Source organism: Argiope bruennichi, chromosome X2, assembly GCF_947563725.1.
Source record: "Argiope bruennichi chromosome X2, qqArgBrue1.1, whole genome shotgun sequence".
NCBI classification, from domain to species: domain Eukaryota; kingdom Metazoa; phylum Arthropoda; class Arachnida; order Araneae; family Araneidae; genus Argiope; species Argiope bruennichi.
This window is the reverse complement of record NC_079163.1, coordinates 67,689,681-67,709,158: the sequence shown is the minus strand read 5'-3', so window position 1 is coordinate 67,709,158 and position 19,478 is coordinate 67,689,681. Positions and strand designations below refer to the sequence as shown.

Below are 19,478 nucleotides of genomic sequence, written 5' to 3'. Positions count from 1 at the left end.
TAAAACCTTGTATTTTGAAAAAATGAAATAGTATTATTTTGTTTTGATGAAATTTTGCTAATTTCAATGTGCAGCATAAATTTTTAAAATTTTAAGATATTTAATGCCGAAATTTTAAGGAATTGAAAATGAGTTACATTGAATTTTTATGTTTTGATATCGAAAAAAGATACAGTTTAAATTTTGGTGATACTAAGAAGTGCCGCCATTTAAAAAAAATCCATAAAATGCTGGTTAATCAAATGTTAGTTAATATGTTTTGAATTATCTCTGCTTAAAAAATTTCAATCATTAAACGTTTGGTGTTATTATTAGGAAGTGTTACTTATTTTTAAAAAAATGCTTAAAAAATGTGGGTAAAAATCCGTAGTAAGTTTTAGCAAAGAAAGTATATATTTAAAAATATTTCTGTTTCTGAAAATTCCATAAATATCATAAAATTTAGAAATTTTATTTGGTGCTGTTAAGTTACAGGTGTCGCTAAATCATGGCAAAATTTTTCTAATTAAGGTTTTAGAACAGAAAATAAAAATTCAACTAGAAACGGTACCATTCCCGTTGAGAACCTATTGTCCAACGGTACGTACGCCCTGTAGATCAACAACACCCACAAGCGCATTCATCTTTATTTTTAATAAATGTAATTTTGCTTTAGCTAAATAAGTTATATAAATGTAATTTAAATTTGTTTTATATATAACCAGAAGAAAAATAATCATAATTGAATATCAATAATTTTAGTAGATTTATTCACCATATAAAACTTTTTCAAATATCAGTGCATTTTCAGGTGAGTTTTTTTGCGCATGCGTTGTGTAGCTAATTCATTTCTCAAATAATAATTTCCTTTACAATATTTAATGCTTTGAACTTAAGAAAAATCATGTTGATGAACTTAACGTTGGTGGTATAATTAAATGAATACAGGAAATAAGATGTGCGATTCAGCTAACTGACGGTGACTACAAGGTGAAATGTAACAAAAGCAAAGTAAAAATTCAGAAACAAAAATTTCAGCTCACTTCTACAAAAAAAAAAAAAAAAAAAAAAAAAAAAAAACCTTATTCTAAAGATGTGCGCGTCATTCTATCTGCTGTTTACCGACAAATTGTCGGTAAACTGGACAAACTTCAAAGCACCCCAGAAAACCACAAGAAAGGGAAAACAGGGGAAAGCGTGCCTCGTCTACAGGCGGACAGGTCGTAGGAACGCAGCTTTGCAAAGACCACCCACTCTCGGTAAAGAGGGGTCTTCCGTCTCGCCGAAGGACACTCATAGTCGTAAAAATCTAAAAGAGGCTGTACACGGAAGTAATGTGTCTATAATAAAACACGTTGCAATTTTGTTCATTTAGTTTATAAAGGCAAAGGAATTCCTAGTAATTCTCGGCTAGAGAATACCCTTCTTTCCTTGCTCATTCTTTTTCACGTATTATCTAGGATGACCGTATTCACTTATGTGTAAGAGGATCGCCTTACACATAATAAAACATTGAGCAACATTACACATTAAAACATTGAGCTCCACCACTGCATAAAATCAGAAGTAAAAGAACATTGTTAGAGCTAGATTTCCTTCAAAATGCTCGTCTGGTTTCATAACCTTAAAACACGCATGTTTATTTTTCTGCAGAACCTTGCAGAAAATATTATTTTGAAAAAGACGTTTAAACACTTCCAATACCACCCAAAGAATATGTGTCAGAAATAGACCCTCAATTCTTGCAATAAGTCTGTAGAGAAGTACTGTGTTACTGTATCAAATGAGTATCCTATGTAATATGTCTAGAGTACAAAAAAATAATGCTAGGTTTAAATATCGTTTACCATTTTAAATGGTGTTGAAAGTAAAAAAGAAAATGATTAAAAAATAAATAAAATGTCTAAAACTATATTGATACCTAAAAATAAAATGTTATAATATATAGGACGATAATTGTATGAAAATTCATCTAGTAGATATTGCTGTTTGTTATTCCTAAGTACTGAGATTTGCTCCAAAATCAAATCGTCAATTTCCTGTCGAGGATTTCATCAACTGACCGTATGTTTACTTTTCAACTCTTCTATACTTGATCTGAAATGAAATGTTCATGCAAAGGAAGGGCGGAGAGTGATTTCTTTTCTCAGAGTTATAGAAAGGAGGTCTAGCCATAACGAAAAATTTCCACCAAGCACATCATAATTTGGCCGAATGTTGTAAGAATGCCTCCATGCAACATTCCACAACATTTCCCGTGTAAAATATGGTATTTTCTGTGTGCTAATAGGACGAGATAGCAGAGTATGGTCATTGATTTACAGATAAACCACAACACACTCTTTGAGATGCAGAAAACTTCTGGGATTTTGTGGATGCGTCAAAGAGCGTTGATTTAGTCAAAATAGGAATGAAATGAAAGATAAAGGTGTTTGCATGTTATTAAGTAATACAATAAACCCCAATTATCAGAAGAATCAGGCAGTATAGCAAGTGTGCAAAATTGAAATAGCTATGTGAATATTAAATGAGAAGTTTCGAATTAGAATAAAATATTACGGTTTAAAACGAAAAGCTGAACAAAAAAATAAGTGAAGGAATAAGCATTCAATGGGATGAAGATCAAGGTCTCACATAGATTTTCGTAAAACGTTCATCTTACTGAATGCATTATCACCTCTGCCGGATAAAATCACCCAGAAATTGTAATCTCGGATTTCTGTAACTAACATTATTAATACATTAATACACTTTGTTTTCTAGAAGTAAACATGAGAAGTCAGTCATGTGTGCACATCAGCTGATTGTTGCAACATTTATATGGGCTAAGCTATTTCTACGGTGAGTTAGTTTCGTCTGCCTTGATTGACCAGTCATTGGTGAAAATTCGTTCACCTGAGGAGGTATAGTTTGCCTCAGGCTTTCCTCCAAAAAGACATTCTATAGGCATAAGCAAGCAATGCCATCGTTTCGCAGTAAAACATGAAGGAAAGACGATTACTAGTCGCAGTGAAGTAATACTTGCTTCAGCATTCCTTAATAACCTAAAACATTGTTCGATATATCTATGATGTTCGATTTTTCTGAATGTCATACAATATAATGAGAGTATCGTAAGAATATTGTTCTTGGGCTAATAAAATAAAATTTAGGTATTATTTACTCATAAGTTTGGACTGTAAATTATTCTGTGGTTTGAATGATGTAACTCTTTTTTTTTTTTATGTAAACGGCTTACAATAAAAATATTTATTGATTCAGTTTACAGAAAAGTTATTTTCTGACGAATTCTTTTCAATTTTCTGTTTACACTTGGCATATGGTCATTCTTATTAATTTTTGTGCAAAAGTGAAACTCTTGCACTTCTGATCTTTTTTTTTTTTTTTTCCCGCAATTCAGGGGGGGGGGAAGCACGTAAAGGGCAAGCATATGTGCGATAATGGAAGTTGAATGAGGTGAAAAGTTATTAATTTATTATTCCGTCATGTTTGAAGAATTATCAGTACTTCCAAGATTAACCTTATATTTTAATTCTTATTAATTATGTTGTGTTCTTATTAATGATAATGTAAATGGGAAGATAAAGGTTCATTCCTGAAATAAAGCGCACATAACAGCATAAGCAAATAAGTTGTAATCTGTGCTTCTGAAATCAGAGTTCTATCATTTCATTATTTTTCAAGATAGAATTATGAAAAAACTCACCTTATGGAAAGAAAGAATATATTCTGAGTTGAATAATAGTTATATATTTGTAAAATACGATAAGAAATATATATTTGTAAAATAGATAAGATATATATTTATATATTTGTAAAATAGATAAGATAAGAAATTAAAGAAAATACTATTGATTAGAAAGATTAAATTATTATGTTAAGTAATAAATTGACAGCATTTAACGAGTAAGTTTTCAAAAATTGATAAGTGGATATACATAAAAGTGATATAGGGTCTTATACCTTCTTGCTTTCTTTTTGCATAGATTTAAATGTCAATATTTTTCATGGTTTATTATAATTTTGTACCTCCTGAATTATAAATCCCGTCATTTTAATTTACTTTTGTTAGAGATTAGTCGAAAAGCATAGATGAAAATTCAACATCAAAACGAGTAGTTAATAGGTAAATTACACAAGTGAAATGGCTTTTCCCACATTTAGCTCCTGGATTATTAGAATTTATTTCTTAGTTTTCTTCTACAAATTTTAGTTTTCACACGACAGATGTAAAGAGCTAAAATTATTCGATTGTTTATACACAATAGTGATTCCACTCAAGCAGATGCATGTATCATTATGTCCCTCAGGGTATATCAGAGAGGGCAGGAAAGAGATGTGGCAACGCAGAAAAAAAAATCATTCAGACGTCGTCCAATATTATTTAATTCCTGAAAAAATTTAATTACTGTTTCCTTTTTTAGATCACAGATGGCAGCACGTGCTTCAAAAAGAAATGAAAATTGCATAGGACAAAGAAACAGCAGCACCAGTTTCTTCTAAGTACAAGCTACAAATAATAAATTGTAATACAAGTGAAAAATTATCTAATTAACAAGATAGTTAGTTATTTTTTATGAACGGTGTAAATGATTACGCAGAAGTCTCTTAATTTGTGATCTCATAATAATGGAGTATATCCGATTAGATAATCACCTAGGATTTTTTTATTGGCGGGAATGAGACGCAAATTGTTTATGGAAAAATGTCTTTAGCTTAGCTTAAATGTGTAAAAAATAAAATTTTAGGATTTTTATAATATTAAAATTACAACGTGAATAATTAAAATCATTATTAAATAAATTAAAACATAATGAATTGACTATAATATTAATTTAATTGATAATGCTGTATGCTTATAAAAAATCATTTTTGGTGTTTAGTGTTTATTATAATCTTTTATAATAAATGAATAGATTTATTTCTATTATATATATACATGTGTGTGTGTGTGTGTGCGCGTGTGTGTGCATGCGTGCGTGTGCGTGTGTGCGTGCGTGCGTGTGCGTGTGTGTGTGTGTGCGTGTGTGTGTGTGTGTGTGTGTGTGTATGTGTGTAATGATATTTTAAAATCTAATTTAAACTTAATTAATTTTCCAATTTTTAGCTTAATTTAGTCCATATTGAATTCATTCTAAAATGTTCTCTTATTTCCTGATTCAATTCCACCTTTTTTTATTTAATTAATTCAACGCGAGTTCTAAAATTCCCACACTCCGAGCGAAGGAATAAAAAATTGTCTAGCTAAACGAATTCTTTTTAAAAGATACCTAGATTCCCCTACCTAAATCGACACGTGTAAAGAAATCCCTATCAGAATGTCACAGTCAAACACTTTGGAAAATTTTTCCTCTTTTTGCTCTTGTGTCGTTCTTTCGTCGCATCTGCTTGTACATAAATTATGCCTTCCGGGATGAAATAAAAGCAAAGTTTAAAAAGTCGAACATGTCTCCTCTCTCTACGGCCTCTGCTTAAAAAATTATGTTTACATATATGTATTCATAAAATTATTAAAATAATAAAATTAACTCAAAAATTAACTGATTATGTTAAAAATATGAAACTAAATTGACTAGTTATTAAAAGAGATATCTCAAAATAGGCATCGCCAGAGACCGCAAAATTCATAAAGCTGCCTCTCTTTATACGTATAAATGGCAAATATTATTGAAAGACTTGGTTATTAAATCGTAGATATTCATTAAGAAAGAAGTCACAGTAAGATTTTTAATCAATTAAAAATTAAGTTTAACTTTTAATGACAAAATTAGCTTTATAATAACATTGTCTAAATTTTCTTTTATATTTTTCTTTAATTTTTATAAATTTTAAATGTTATTTGTTATACGAGACATATAAAAAAGATGAAATATAATCTTCAAAATAATCAACTTCGAAATTTTGATAAATTTTCATGTGTAAGATTTATCAAAATGGAAAGTTGAAGAACTTTTTAAACGGAAGGAATTTGATATGAGATCCCTGCACCAAAACTGAAAATTTTGCCTAACGACGAACTTTGCCTACAGAAATTGTGTTTATTTGTCCATCCGTGTGGTTGTGCCACTATAAACACATACACAAAGAGATAAATAGCTGACATTCAACATGTGTTAAATTACATGAAATGTTAATCGGCATCAAATCTCGGGATGGTCGCAAGACATTAAAGAAAACATTTTTGTCCTACAACTCTGTTATATCTACGACGGCAATCTGCTAAAAAACGGCAATTGTAATAAAAATGGGATTCACATAGTTTCTTTCGATCATATATATATATATATATATATATATATATATATATATATATATATATATATATATATATATATATATATATATATATATATATATATATATATATATATATATATATATATATATATATATATATATATATATATATATCGCATAAACCGTGATATCATTTAATATATGAAGTAAATTCAATTTATTCCCATTCTTATTATTTTCTAAACATTCAAATTTAATTTTAATGTTTGAGTTGCTCGAGCATCTGACTTTCCTACACTTTTCAGGGTCTAATTTTGTATCTTCAACTATTCACAGTGAAATGGCAGTACCGCGTGAAATCATATGCCGAAAAGCAAATGCTTGTTCATCTAAATTTTCGTAAAATCTCTAAAAGTTTATATTTTTATTTCAGTTATAAATATCCTATGTTATGTCACATTTACTCAACTTAAATTTTTACTATCTATAAACAGTAAGATAAAGATATTTAGTTCAGATAAGATAATGAAGGTTACGGTGGTTGAAGAAAAAGTGTTTGTACGTATTTAAAGGGATTCGGTCTGATTGCGAATGCCTCTTGGACAAAGTAGACATTTTTCTGTTCCAACGAGTTTGAAGCAAAACTTTGAAACATTGTGAATTTAATTTTCAGAAAATATGATAGTACACATCTTACCAAAAATTTACAACATTTGGATATATATATTTAACATTAATGGCTGTTTTTCAAATATAATTTTATTCAGTAAAAAACTTTTTTTATTACAAATTTGTACTCTGCGATTAAAACTCACCTGGTAGAAGGGTGATGCGTATGATCTTTCCAGATCTAAACTGAAGGGTTTTCTCCCAATAGATTTCAAAACTAAAACCTACCATCACCATCAACAGAGCTGCTTCTTCCTCTCCTAAATTGTTTCCCTTGGCTTTTTATTTTGATACCTTTTTAGTAAACCACTTTCTATGCGTAATGAAAATGTTTCTTTTATTATAAATCAGAGAGGAAAATAACTCTGCCTTGGAATATATTTTTAGACAAACTCTCCTGTGTTGCTAAAAAAAAAAAAAAAAAAAATGGTATCAGGCACTGATTGCAAGAATTTTGGCAAAAATTAAATGAAAATTTGTTTTAAAGGGTTTTTTTTTTAATTTTATATGACTCGTTTCATTTTTCATTGGGATATTTTTTTTTGTTAACTTTTCTTGTGCTAGAAATTTTACACAATTGTATATTTTAGATCACAAGAACTTATTTATAAGATTGATTAAAAATAATTTCTTTAGGCCAAAAAATTATTTTAAATTAATCTTAAAAGGTTTTTATCGATTTATTTAAGATGCTTATTATCGATATATTTAAAATGCCTGATTATTAGTTATTCGATTAGTTTTGATTCTTTACAAATAGTAATGAATTTGAGAATAATATTTCTAATAATGAACTGTCAATCAAAAGTAATCAAAAGTCAAATCGTCAATTTCCTGTCGAGGATTTCATCAACTGACCGTATGTTTACTTTTCAACTCTTCTATACTTGATCTGAAATGAAATGTTCATGCAAAGGAAGGGCGGAGAGTGATTTCTTTTCTCAGAGTTATAGAAAGGAGGTCTAGCCATAACGAAAAATTTCCACCAAGCACATCATAATTTGGCCGAATGTTGTAAGAATGCCTCCATGCAACATTCCACAACATTTCCCGTGTAAAATATGGTATTTTCTGTGTGCTAATAGGACGAGATAGCAGAGTATGGTCATTGATTTACAGATAAACCACAACACACTCTTTGAGATGCAGAAAACTTCTGGGATTTTGTGGATGCGTCAAAGAGCGTTGATTTAGTCAAAATAGGAATGAAATGAAAGATAAAGGTGTTTGCATGTTATTAAGTAATACAATAAACCCCAATTATCAGAAGAATCAGGCAGTATAGCAAGTGTGCAAAATTGAAATAGCTATGTGAATATTAAATGAGAAGTTTCGAATTAGAATAAAATATTACGGTTTAAAACGAAAAGCTGAACAAAAAAATAAGTGAAGGAATAAGCATTCAATGGGATGAAGATCAAGGTCTCACATAGATTTTCGTAAAACGTTCATCTTACTGAATGCATTATCACCTCTGCCGGATAAAATCACCCAGAAATTGTAATCTCGGATTTCTGTAACTAACATTATTAATACATTAATACACTTTGTTTTCTAGAAGTAAACATGAGAAGTCAGTCATGTGTGCACATCAGCTGATTGTTGCAACATTTATATGGGCTAAGCTATTTCTACGGTGAGTTAGTTTCGTCTGCCTTGATTGACCAGTCATTGGTGAAAATTCGTTCACCTGAGGAGGTATAGTTTGCCTCAGGCTTTCCTCCAAAAAGACATTCTATAGGCATAAGCAAGCAATGCCATCGTTTCGCAGTAAAACATGAAGGAAAGACGATTACTAGTCGCAGTGAAGTAATACTTGCTTCAGCATTCCTTAATAACCTAAAACATTGTTCGATATATCTATGATGTTCGATTTTTCTGAATGTCATACAATATAATGAGAGTATCGTAAGAATATTGTTCTTGGGCTAATAAAATAAAATTTAGGTATTATTTACTCATAAGTTTGGACTGTAAATTATTCTGTGGTTTGAATGATGTAACTCTTTTTTTTTTTTATGTAAACGGCTTACAATAAAAATATTTATTGATTCAGTTTACAGAAAAGTTATTTTCTGACGAATTCTTTTCAATTTTCTGTTTACACTTGGCATATGGTCATTCTTATTAATTTTTGTGCAAAAGTGAAACTCTTGCACTTCTGATCTTTTTTTTTTTTTTTTCCCGCAATTCAGGGGGGGGGGGAAGCACGTAAAGGGCAAGCATATGTGCGATAATGGAAGTTGAATGAGGTGAAAAGTTATTAATTTATTATTCCGTCATGTTTGAAGAATTATCAGTACTTCCAAGATTAACCTTATATTTTAATTCTTATTAATTATGTTGTGTTCTTATTAATGATAATGTAAATGGGAAGATAAAGGTTCATTCCTGAAATAAAGCGCACATAACAGCATAAGCAAATAAGTTGTAATCTGTGCTTCTGAAATCAGAGTTCTATCATTTCATTATTTTTCAAGATAGAATTATGAAAAAACTCACCTTATGGAAAGAAAGAATATATTCTGAGTTGAATAATAGTTATATATTTGTAAAATACGATAAGAAATATATATTTGTAAAATAGATAAGATATATATTTATATATTTGTAAAATAGATAAGATAAGAAATTAAAGAAAATACTATTGATTAGAAAGATTAAATTATTATGTTAAGTAATAAATTGACAGCATTTAACGAGTAAGTTTTCAAAAATTGATAAGTGGATATACATAAAAGTGATATAGGGTCTTATACCTTCTTGCTTTCTTTTTGCATAGATTTAAATGTCAATATTTTTCATGGTTTATTATAATTTTGTACCTCCTGAATTATAAATCCCGTCATTTTAATTTACTTTTGTTAGAGATTAGTCGAAAAGCATAGATGAAAATTCAACATCAAAACGAGTAGTTAATAGGTAAATTACACAAGTGAAATGGCTTTTCCCACATTTAGCTCCTGGATTATTAGAATTTATTTCTTAGTTTTCTTCTACAAATTTTAGTTTTCACACGACAGATGTAAAGAGCTAAAATTATTCGATTGTTTATACACAATAGTGATTCCACTCAAGCAGATGCATGTATCATTATGTCCCTCAGGGTATATCAGAGAGGGCAGGAAAGAGATGTGGCAACGCAGAAAAAAAAATCATTCAGACGTCGTCCAATATTATTTAATTCCTGAAAAAATTTAATTACTGTTTCCTTTTTTAGATCACAGATGGCAGCACGTGCTTCAAAAAGAAATGAAAATTGCATAGGACAAAGAAACAGCAGCACCAGTTTCTTCTAAGTACAAGCTACAAATAATAAATTGTAATACAAGTGAAAAATTATCTAATTAACAAGATAGTTAGTTATTTTTTATGAACGGTGTAAATGATTACGCAGAAGTCTCTTAATTTGTGATCTCATAATAATGGAGTATATCCGATTAGATAATCACCTAGGATTTTTTTATTGGCGGGAATGAGACGCAAATTGTTTATGGAAAAATGTCTTTAGCTTAGCTTAAATGTGTAAAAAATAAAATTTTAGGATTTTTATAATATTAAAATTACAACGTGAATAATTAAAATCATTATTAAATAAATTAAAACATAATGAATTGACTATAATATTAATTTAATTGATAATGCTGTATGCTTATAAAAAATCATTTTTGGTGTTTAGTGTTTATTATAATCTTTTATAATAAATGAATAGATTTATTTCTATTATATATATACATGTGTGTGTGTGTGTGTGCGCGTGTGTGTGCATGCGTGCGTGTGCGTGTGTGCGTGCGTGCGTGTGCGTGTGTGTGTGTGTGCGTGTGTGTGTGTGTGTGTGTGTGTGTATGTGTGTAATGATATTTTAAAATCTAATTTAAACTTAATTAATTTTCCAATTTTTAGCTTAATTTAGTCCATATTGAATTCATTCTAAAATGTTCTCTTATTTCCTGATTCAATTCCACCTTTTTTTATTTAATTAATTCAACGCGAGTTCTAAAATTCCCACACTCCGAGCGAAGGAATAAAAAATTGTCTAGCTAAACGAATTCTTTTTAAAAGATACCTAGATTCCCCTACCTAAATCGACACGTGTAAAGAAATCCCTATCAGAATGTCACAGTCAAACACTTTGGAAAATTTTTCCTCTTTTTGCTCTTGTGTCGTTCTTTCGTCGCATCTGCTTGTACATAAATTATGCCTTCCGGGATGAAATAAAAGCAAAGTTTAAAAAGTCGAACATGTCTCCTCTCTCTACGGCCTCTGCTTAAAAAATTATGTTTACATATATGTATTCATAAAATTATTAAAATAATAAAATTAACTCAAAAATTAACTGATTATGTTAAAAATATGAAACTAAATTGACTAGTTATTAAAAGAGATATCTCAAAATAGGCATCGCCAGAGACCGCAAAATTCATAAAGCTGCCTCTCTTTATACGTATAAATGGCAAATATTATTGAAAGACTTGGTTATTAAATCGTAGATATTCATTAAGAAAGAAGTCACAGTAAGATTTTTAATCAATTAAAAATTAAGTTTAACTTTTAATGACAAAATTAGCTTTATAATAACATTGTCTAAATTTTCTTTTATATTTTTCTTTAATTTTTATAAATTTTAAATGTTATTTGTTATACGAGACATATAAAAAAGATGAAATATAATCTTCAAAATAATCAACTTCGAAATTTTGATAAATTTTCATGTGTAAGATTTATCAAAATGGAAAGTTGAAGAACTTTTTAAACGGAAGGAATTTGATATGAGATCCCTGCACCAAAACTGAAAATTTTGCCTAACGACGAACTTTGCCTACAGAAATTGTGTTTATTTGTCCATCCGTGTGGTTGTGCCACTATAAACACATACACAAAGAGATAAATAGCTGACATTCAACATGTGTTAAATTACATGAAATGTTAATCGGCATCAAATCTCGGGATGGTCGCAAGACATTAAAGAAAACATTTTTGTCCTACAACTCTGTTATATCTACGACGGCAATCTGCTAAAAAACGGCAATTGTAATAAAAATGGGATTCACATAGTTTCTTTCGATCATATATATATATATATATATATATATATATATATATATATATATATATATATATATATATATATATATATATATATATATATATATATATATATATATATATATATATATATATATATATATATATATATATATATATATATCGCATAAACCGTGATATCATTTAATATATGAAGTAAATTCAATTTATTCCCATTCTTATTATTTTCTAAACATTCAAATTTAATTTTAATGTTTGAGTTGCTCGAGCATCTGACTTTCCTACACTTTTCAGGGTCTAATTTTGTATCTTCAACTATTCACAGTGAAATGGCAGTACCGCGTGAAATCATATGCCGAAAAGCAAATGCTTGTTCATCTAAATTTTCGTAAAATCTCTAAAAGTTTATATTTTTATTTCAGTTATAAATATCCTATGTTATGTCACATTTACTCAACTTAAATTTTTACTATCTATAAACAGTAAGATAAAGATATTTAGTTCAGATAAGATAATGAAGGTTACGGTGGTTGAAGAAAAAGTGTTTGTACGTATTTAAAGGGATTCGGTCTGATTGCGAATGCCTCTTGGACAAAGTAGACATTTTTCTGTTCCAACGAGTTTGAAGCAAAACTTTGAAACATTGTGAATTTAATTTTCAGAAAATATGATAGTACACATCTTACCAAAAATTTACAACATTTGGATATATATATTTAACATTAATGGCTGTTTTTCAAATATAATTTTATTCAGTAAAAAACTTTTTTTATTACAAATTTGTACTCTGCGATTAAAACTCACCTGGTAGAAGGGTGATGCGTATGATCTTTCCAGATCTAAACTGAAGGGTTTTCTCCCAATAGATTTCAAAACTAAAACCTACCATCACCATCAACAGAGCTGCTTCTTCCTCTCCTAAATTGTTTCCCTTGGCTTTTTATTTTGATACCTTTTTAGTAAACCACTTTCTATGCGTAATGAAAATGTTTCTTTTATTATAAATCAGAGAGGAAAATAACTCTGCCTTGGAATATATTTTTAGACAAACTCTCCTGTGTTGCTAAAAAAAAAAAAAAAAAAAATGGTATCAGGCACTGATTGCAAGAATTTTGGCAAAAATTAAATGAAAATTTGTTTTAAAGGGTTTTTTTTTTAATTTTATATGACTCGTTTCATTTTTCATTGGGATATTTTTTTTTGTTAACTTTTCTTGTGCTAGAAATTTTACACAATTGTATATTTTAGATCACAAGAACTTATTTATAAGATTGATTAAAAATAATTTCTTTAGGCCAAAAAATTATTTTAAATTAATCTTAAAAGGTTTTTATCGATTTATTTAAGATGCTTATTATCGATATATTTAAAATGCCTGATTATTAGTTATTCGATTAGTTTTGATTCTTTACAAATAGTAATGAATTTGAGAATAATATTTCTAATAATGAACTGTCAATCAAAAGTACTGTGGTGATAAAAGTGTCTATTGCAGTTTCTGAGTTGAATAAATTAATAAAATATGATAGTAGCATATGCTTCATGCGGGAAACAATAATTATTGTTAAAGCTGGCAAAAGCATTGTGAATTTTGGTCACAATTAAATGAAAATTCATTTGAAAGTTGTTTTTTTTTTTTTTTTCATTTTATTTGACTCGTTTTCTTTTTTATTCAGATAATATTTTTCATTAACTTCTATTGTGCTAGAAATTTTACACAATTGTATATTTTCGATCACAAGAACTTATCTTTAAGATTGATTAAAAATAAATTAGACCAAAAAATTATTTTAAATTAATCTTAAAAGTTTTTATCGATTTATTTAGGATGTGTATTATCGATATATTTAAGATGCTTGATTATTTGTTATTCGATTAGTTCTGATTCCTTACAAATAGTAGTGAATTTGAGAATAATATTTTTAATAATGAACTGTCAATCAAAAGTACTGTAATGCTAAAAGTGTTTATTGCAGTTTCTGAGTTGAATAAAGGAATAAAATATGACTGAAGCATATTTTTCATGCGAGAAACAATAGTTATTGTTAAAGCTAGCAAAGGACTTTGAAAGCAACCTATATGTGCAAGATGATCATATTTGTGTTTGGATTGGTTCATTTCCTTAGTAGATCACATTTGATTTTCATTCTTTGCGTCATAATCGGGAAACTGAGGAAGGAAGTTTTATGCCATTTTCTTTCGTAAGGAAGTTGGACTTTCCGGGCAGAATCGACGACTTCTTCGCAATGGCGCTCCCATGAAGAAAATGAGAAATGGCTGTTCTTTTTCAAATCTTCATTCTCCTTAAAATTTATTATGTTTTAGGGCAAAAACAGCCACATATCATTTTTACTGTTGCTGATGATTTAGGTAAGATTATCTTTTCTTGAGCTTGAATCTTTTTCACTTAAAACCAAGCATTTTGATCATGCTCCTCTGTAAACATTTTTAAAGCTCATTTCTTAAATTTCTTCTTTTAATTTTTTTCTCTTTTGATGTTATTGGATGATCTATAGTCATCCAAAGTAAATATATTGCATTTGTATTTCTGCAGAAAATTTTATGTCATTCTTCACTGGAATTGAATAGATTATATTATTATTTCGAAATACTTCGTTTAAAATAAAGCAATAAAGTCACAAAAAAAAGTTAATAAATTTCGTAATAATTCGTGAATAAATTTGTTTCAAAATATTAAATCTACATAAAATTTTTATTTATCAACTCACTTTGGCTTCTAACCCTTTGGGTACATTTTATGTATCAGAACGTTCCGTAAATGTTTGACTTTATGTTTCCATTTTTTTTTAATAATTCTAATTAGATTAAGTTATAACAATATCATGCAGAAGTATATATTCCGAATAATAAGAAATATATGAACCTAAAAGCTACTGCCTTCACATGTTTCAAAAATTAAATGCGTTTCAAATGCAAAAGTCATTTCAAATAAATGGGTTGCCAAATTGTAAAACGTTGGCCTTTATCAGATGATAATTTTTATAATATGCATAATTTTGTAATTTTCGAACAGTTATGCAGCATCTCTAAATGTATTATAATAGAACTGAAAAATATTCTATAAGCTTATTGTCGCAATAGATTGAGGAATTTGGGAAATGGTACTCACGCAACGATAGATTCTCGTATCATCTGAACGTTTTTTCATTGTAAGATGCTTGCTAAAATTAAATTGGCATGGTTCATTTGATGTGTAACACCATTGCAATGACCAGGAACGACACTCGCCTCCAAGGCAGCATCATTTAATAATAAATCTCCACAAGTAAATAGTAAAAATGGCACCATTTATTTAGACTAGAAAGCTTAAAGTGTACTGAAGCGAGACTCTAAAAAATGGGACCTTTCAAATGTCATTGATCCAAGAGAACTTAAAAATTTGCTACACTGATTTTATTTTATCTGATAAATTCATATAAAAAAAGAAATGTGTCTGCAGTGCCCAGACAAATCTATCGCTCTCACCACCAAGATCTTCCGAATTTTAAAATTGAATGTAGCAAATTTTCTATTTAATATCTTGCGAGGTTTTGGATGATTTTTCTCACGTTTTTCTGTACTTATTTTTCTAGTCATTGTAAAAAAATGTGCACCGTCGAAGAGAAGAAGCACTTGTCGTTCTAAAAAAAATTTATTTTGCATTTCTGACATAATTTGTTGAATTTTGCGAAATAAAAAAAAATCCCTTTTACTGAAAAATTTTCATAAGTAAGATAAAAATTCCAGCATCTGATATTCTAATTCTTTTTTTTTCTTTCTGTTTATTATTCGAATATTTTTCTCTAATTTTAAAGAGAAGGAGTAAAATACGTTCTCTCATTGGTTTTTCTTCGCTGATTTTTCAAGGAACTAAATTAAGAAATCATATGCTATGAAAACCATGTTATTAAAATAGAAATTATGTGAAAATCCTTAAAATTATTTTCATATAATTTCAGCAGCATGGCTTGCAACAAAACTTTCTTTCATTGTCCGTTCTACACATTGTTTTGAGCGCGTCTTCAGTTTCAATTATTTGTTTCGATTTTCATCATCTGTAGTTAATCAGGTGACATAATTAAAAATAAATAGGCTAAACCTATGTTATTCCCTTATGTTCGTTTTCATTGCTTTATTTTATGTTAAAAAAGTTTTGACTTCACTGAAATTCATCATATCACTTCATCATCATTCATTCACATTCCACTTTTTTCCATTTCCATCATCATTTACAAGATTTTCCAATTTTAAAATTCGGAAAATCTTGGTTGTGAGAGCAATAGATTTGTCTGGGCACAGCAGACACATATACTTTTTATACGAATTTATTGGATAAAATAAAATCAGCGTAGCAAATTTTTAAGTACTCTTGGATCAATGACATTTGAAGGGTGCCATTTTTTAAAGCCTTGCTTCAGTATACTTTGCACTTTATAGTCTAAATAAATGGTGCCATTTCTACTATTCACTTGAGGAGATTTATTATTAAATAAATTAATCATAAAATTAGAAAAAAATAAATTATTAAATTATCCAAGAATTAAGTAATTTAATAATTTAATTCATCTCATCCCGCGCAACGTCATGCATGTTCTTCTAAGTTATTATAGTTTTAAATATTTTAAAAGTAAAAATAGGATAAGGTCTTGTAAATAGATAATCAGCGACTTCGAAAAGTTTCATGAATGTTTATATCTGCTCAAAAATATTTATATAGGAACAATAAGCGAAAAATTTCTAAATTTTGCTTTTAATACAAATTACTATGATAAAACATTATCAACGATAAAATATGCTGCTGCACCTTGATACCTACTATTACAATAGTTCCTGTCTGGAGGACTGTTGCTTCTAGAAACCTATGAATAGTATAGAATGAAAGAAGTAAAAATTTAACTATCGTTTTGACATCATTTTCATGAAAAATAGAAATTTAAATAGAAGATACATTCCCCCACATAGCAATTACTTTACATAACTACTGTGGGAGAGGAGAAAAGTAATTTGTATATTAAAAAATCGTTTATTTAAGAAATTCTATAGTTACAAAACTTCTAATAGCTGATACATTTTTAGGAAAAAATTCCCGAATGCAAAGGATACCTAAAATAGAGATGCATATCTGCAGCAACTGAGGTTTTAAAAAATGACTTTTAAATAATATTTCATTTCAACTTCAGATATGTTGTACAGGTAAAATAAGCATTATATGATGACTCAAGAAAAGAGTGTATTCTTTGCACGATTAATATAATAAACCAGTAAAAGCTGAACTTTCATATAATTTTTCTGTTACGGGGTTTCTGAAATACGAGATTCAATGTTTTCAAGTTTGTCATTAGGACAATTATTGAATGGTTTTTTTTCCTTAGAATACGACATATTGGAAAACATGGATCGAACCAAAATAATTATTAAATTTACTATAAAGAAATGCTGTAAAATATTTGTAAATTAAAGTGAAAAAATGTCATTGAATCAAATAAAGAACTATAAAATTGTTAATAAAGTGCATTTTTTATATACTTGTATACACGTATTGTTTTTATATTAATTTATATATCATATTCTCTAAATATAGTGGAACCCTTGATATATCGAAAATCACTATATCTCGAACAAAAAATTTTGGAAGAATTTTTTCTTTCTGAATTTTAATCAAGAAAGGTTATTGATCTCATTCATAAGAAGGAATTGAATTAAGCAAGGGAAAAAAAGACTGTTTCACTGATTCTTCGAAATTTTCCTAGTTTCGAAAATTCTCTATTTGGTCTGTCATATGTTAATACTATTTCTATTCTTTTCTTAATTTAGAATAAGAGTTTTTCTTTCAATTTCGTTTAGCTTTAATTTCAATTGTTGTAAGTAGATGGAAATCTTTTAGAGTTAAAGGGAAGTTCAGCTTAATAAATTATGTAGAATACGGGATGAAAAAATAAAAACGCTGCAAACAGTGTTAAAAAAAGCTTTCACAAAATAATTTTTTTAGATATTTATTGTTAAAATTAATTACGTATACGATCATCAGTGGCAGAAGTTGATTTACAACATCCTGTTTTGAAAAAAAAGCAGCTTTGTAAAATTGTGCCACATGAATCAGAAATTGGGTCACTTTTTTATCTCTTATCTCTCCATTATTTATTTGGCATATATTTTCATCATGCCACAGATGTTATAACTCTTAGTTAGATTCTAATGGAGAACCAAATTTCTCTAGTCCAAGGCTCTCAATTTTGTTCCTGCACTGGCCCTTTTCCTTGTGTACTGCTAACAACAAATCTCCGTAATTTTTAAATGCATCTTGTAATCATTTTTGTTTGAAAATTGCTTCTGTAATGAAATACTTTGATCTTAATTGTATTTTAGTTGATTATTCAATCAGAACTACATTTGAATGATTTTTTTTCATTGATATGATATTTGTTATATGCTCTTAGAGGAAACTAGATTCTACTTTTTCTTCTAAAATTTCTTATTCAAAAAACATCCTTAAATTTTTAATACTCTTCAAGACAATAAAAAATTCAGCTTCACTGCAGGATTATCTGACTTTTCCGATATTTTTTTTCTTCTTTCATTCTAATGCGAAGAATTTCAGAGTACGAAACAGTTAATTCTATAACTATACAGAAACATATCTCAATTACTAAATGACAACAAAAAAGGGAACAATAATCTTAGCAGGTTTTATTTGAGGTGTGTTTATGTGTTACAGAAGTAATTTAAAGCGTCTGAGCTATTATCCGGACTTCGTAAGTTTTTGAAAGCAAAAGAGCTAGGCATAGGCTCCAACAAACAAATAGTGTTAATAAGTCTATATTTTAAATACAGTACACTCCCGAGTATCCGGTTCGCGACTGTCCGGTTTCCGTACTATCCACCCTGATTTCCTTTTATAGTAATTAAATGAGGAAGGCAAGGTGCTGCATTAGCAACATTGCCAAGACATTGGAAGCGGAAGTGTACTACGATCCTCCTACATGTCGTGTGCAAAATACAAGCTATGACAGGAAAAACAGCAGCGTTCTACTCGTTGTTCATTGTTTTCTCACCATCCACAGAACAGAAAATTTTGAGTGTTAGATCAAAGCCATGCATGGTTCTCAGTATTACACAGAAACCATCACAACCATAATTAGGACTATTAACTAAATCAGATCTAAATAAATATGAAAAAGAATTTCTTTCGGGTATAATGCAAGGTTTATTAGTTACGATGGTGTATTATATGTATAATGATTATATTGATTATTAAAATCATCAAACCAAAATAGTGTATCAGTCCATTTCCTAAGTCTCCAAAAAGCATTTTGATACAATCGAGACTGACAAGATTTTGGGTTCAATCCTTTCTATGAGGGTCTACATCTAATATAAATTTTCTTTTTGATTGCAGCATTTTATTATATTCGCATGGAAGACAAATTGTTCGTGAAGATTTTTACTCTGACACGGTTAACCAAGGTCCACTGCCGCAATATTAATTACTTTTAATTTTTCTGCCTATGAAACTTTTGAGTTAACAAAAATTACTGGGGCCTTCACCG

At 28.8% G+C, this 19,478-nt stretch overlaps 1 protein-coding gene across 1 annotated transcript in view; it reads left to right on the top strand.

Moving 5' to 3' along the window:
* Positions 1-14,125: 14,125 nt before the first annotated feature.
* The window catches only part of LOC129960922 (arylsulfatase B-like), a 33,257-nt gene continuing 27,904 nt past the window's right edge, over positions 14,126-19,478 (top strand). Inside the window, exon 1 of the mRNA XM_056074666.1 lies at positions 14,126-14,301. Within this exon, the coding sequence (XP_055930641.1) occupies positions 14,205-14,301 (97 nt within the window). The 5' untranslated portion in view covers positions 14,126-14,204. The remainder of the gene's footprint in view (positions 14,302-19,478) is intronic.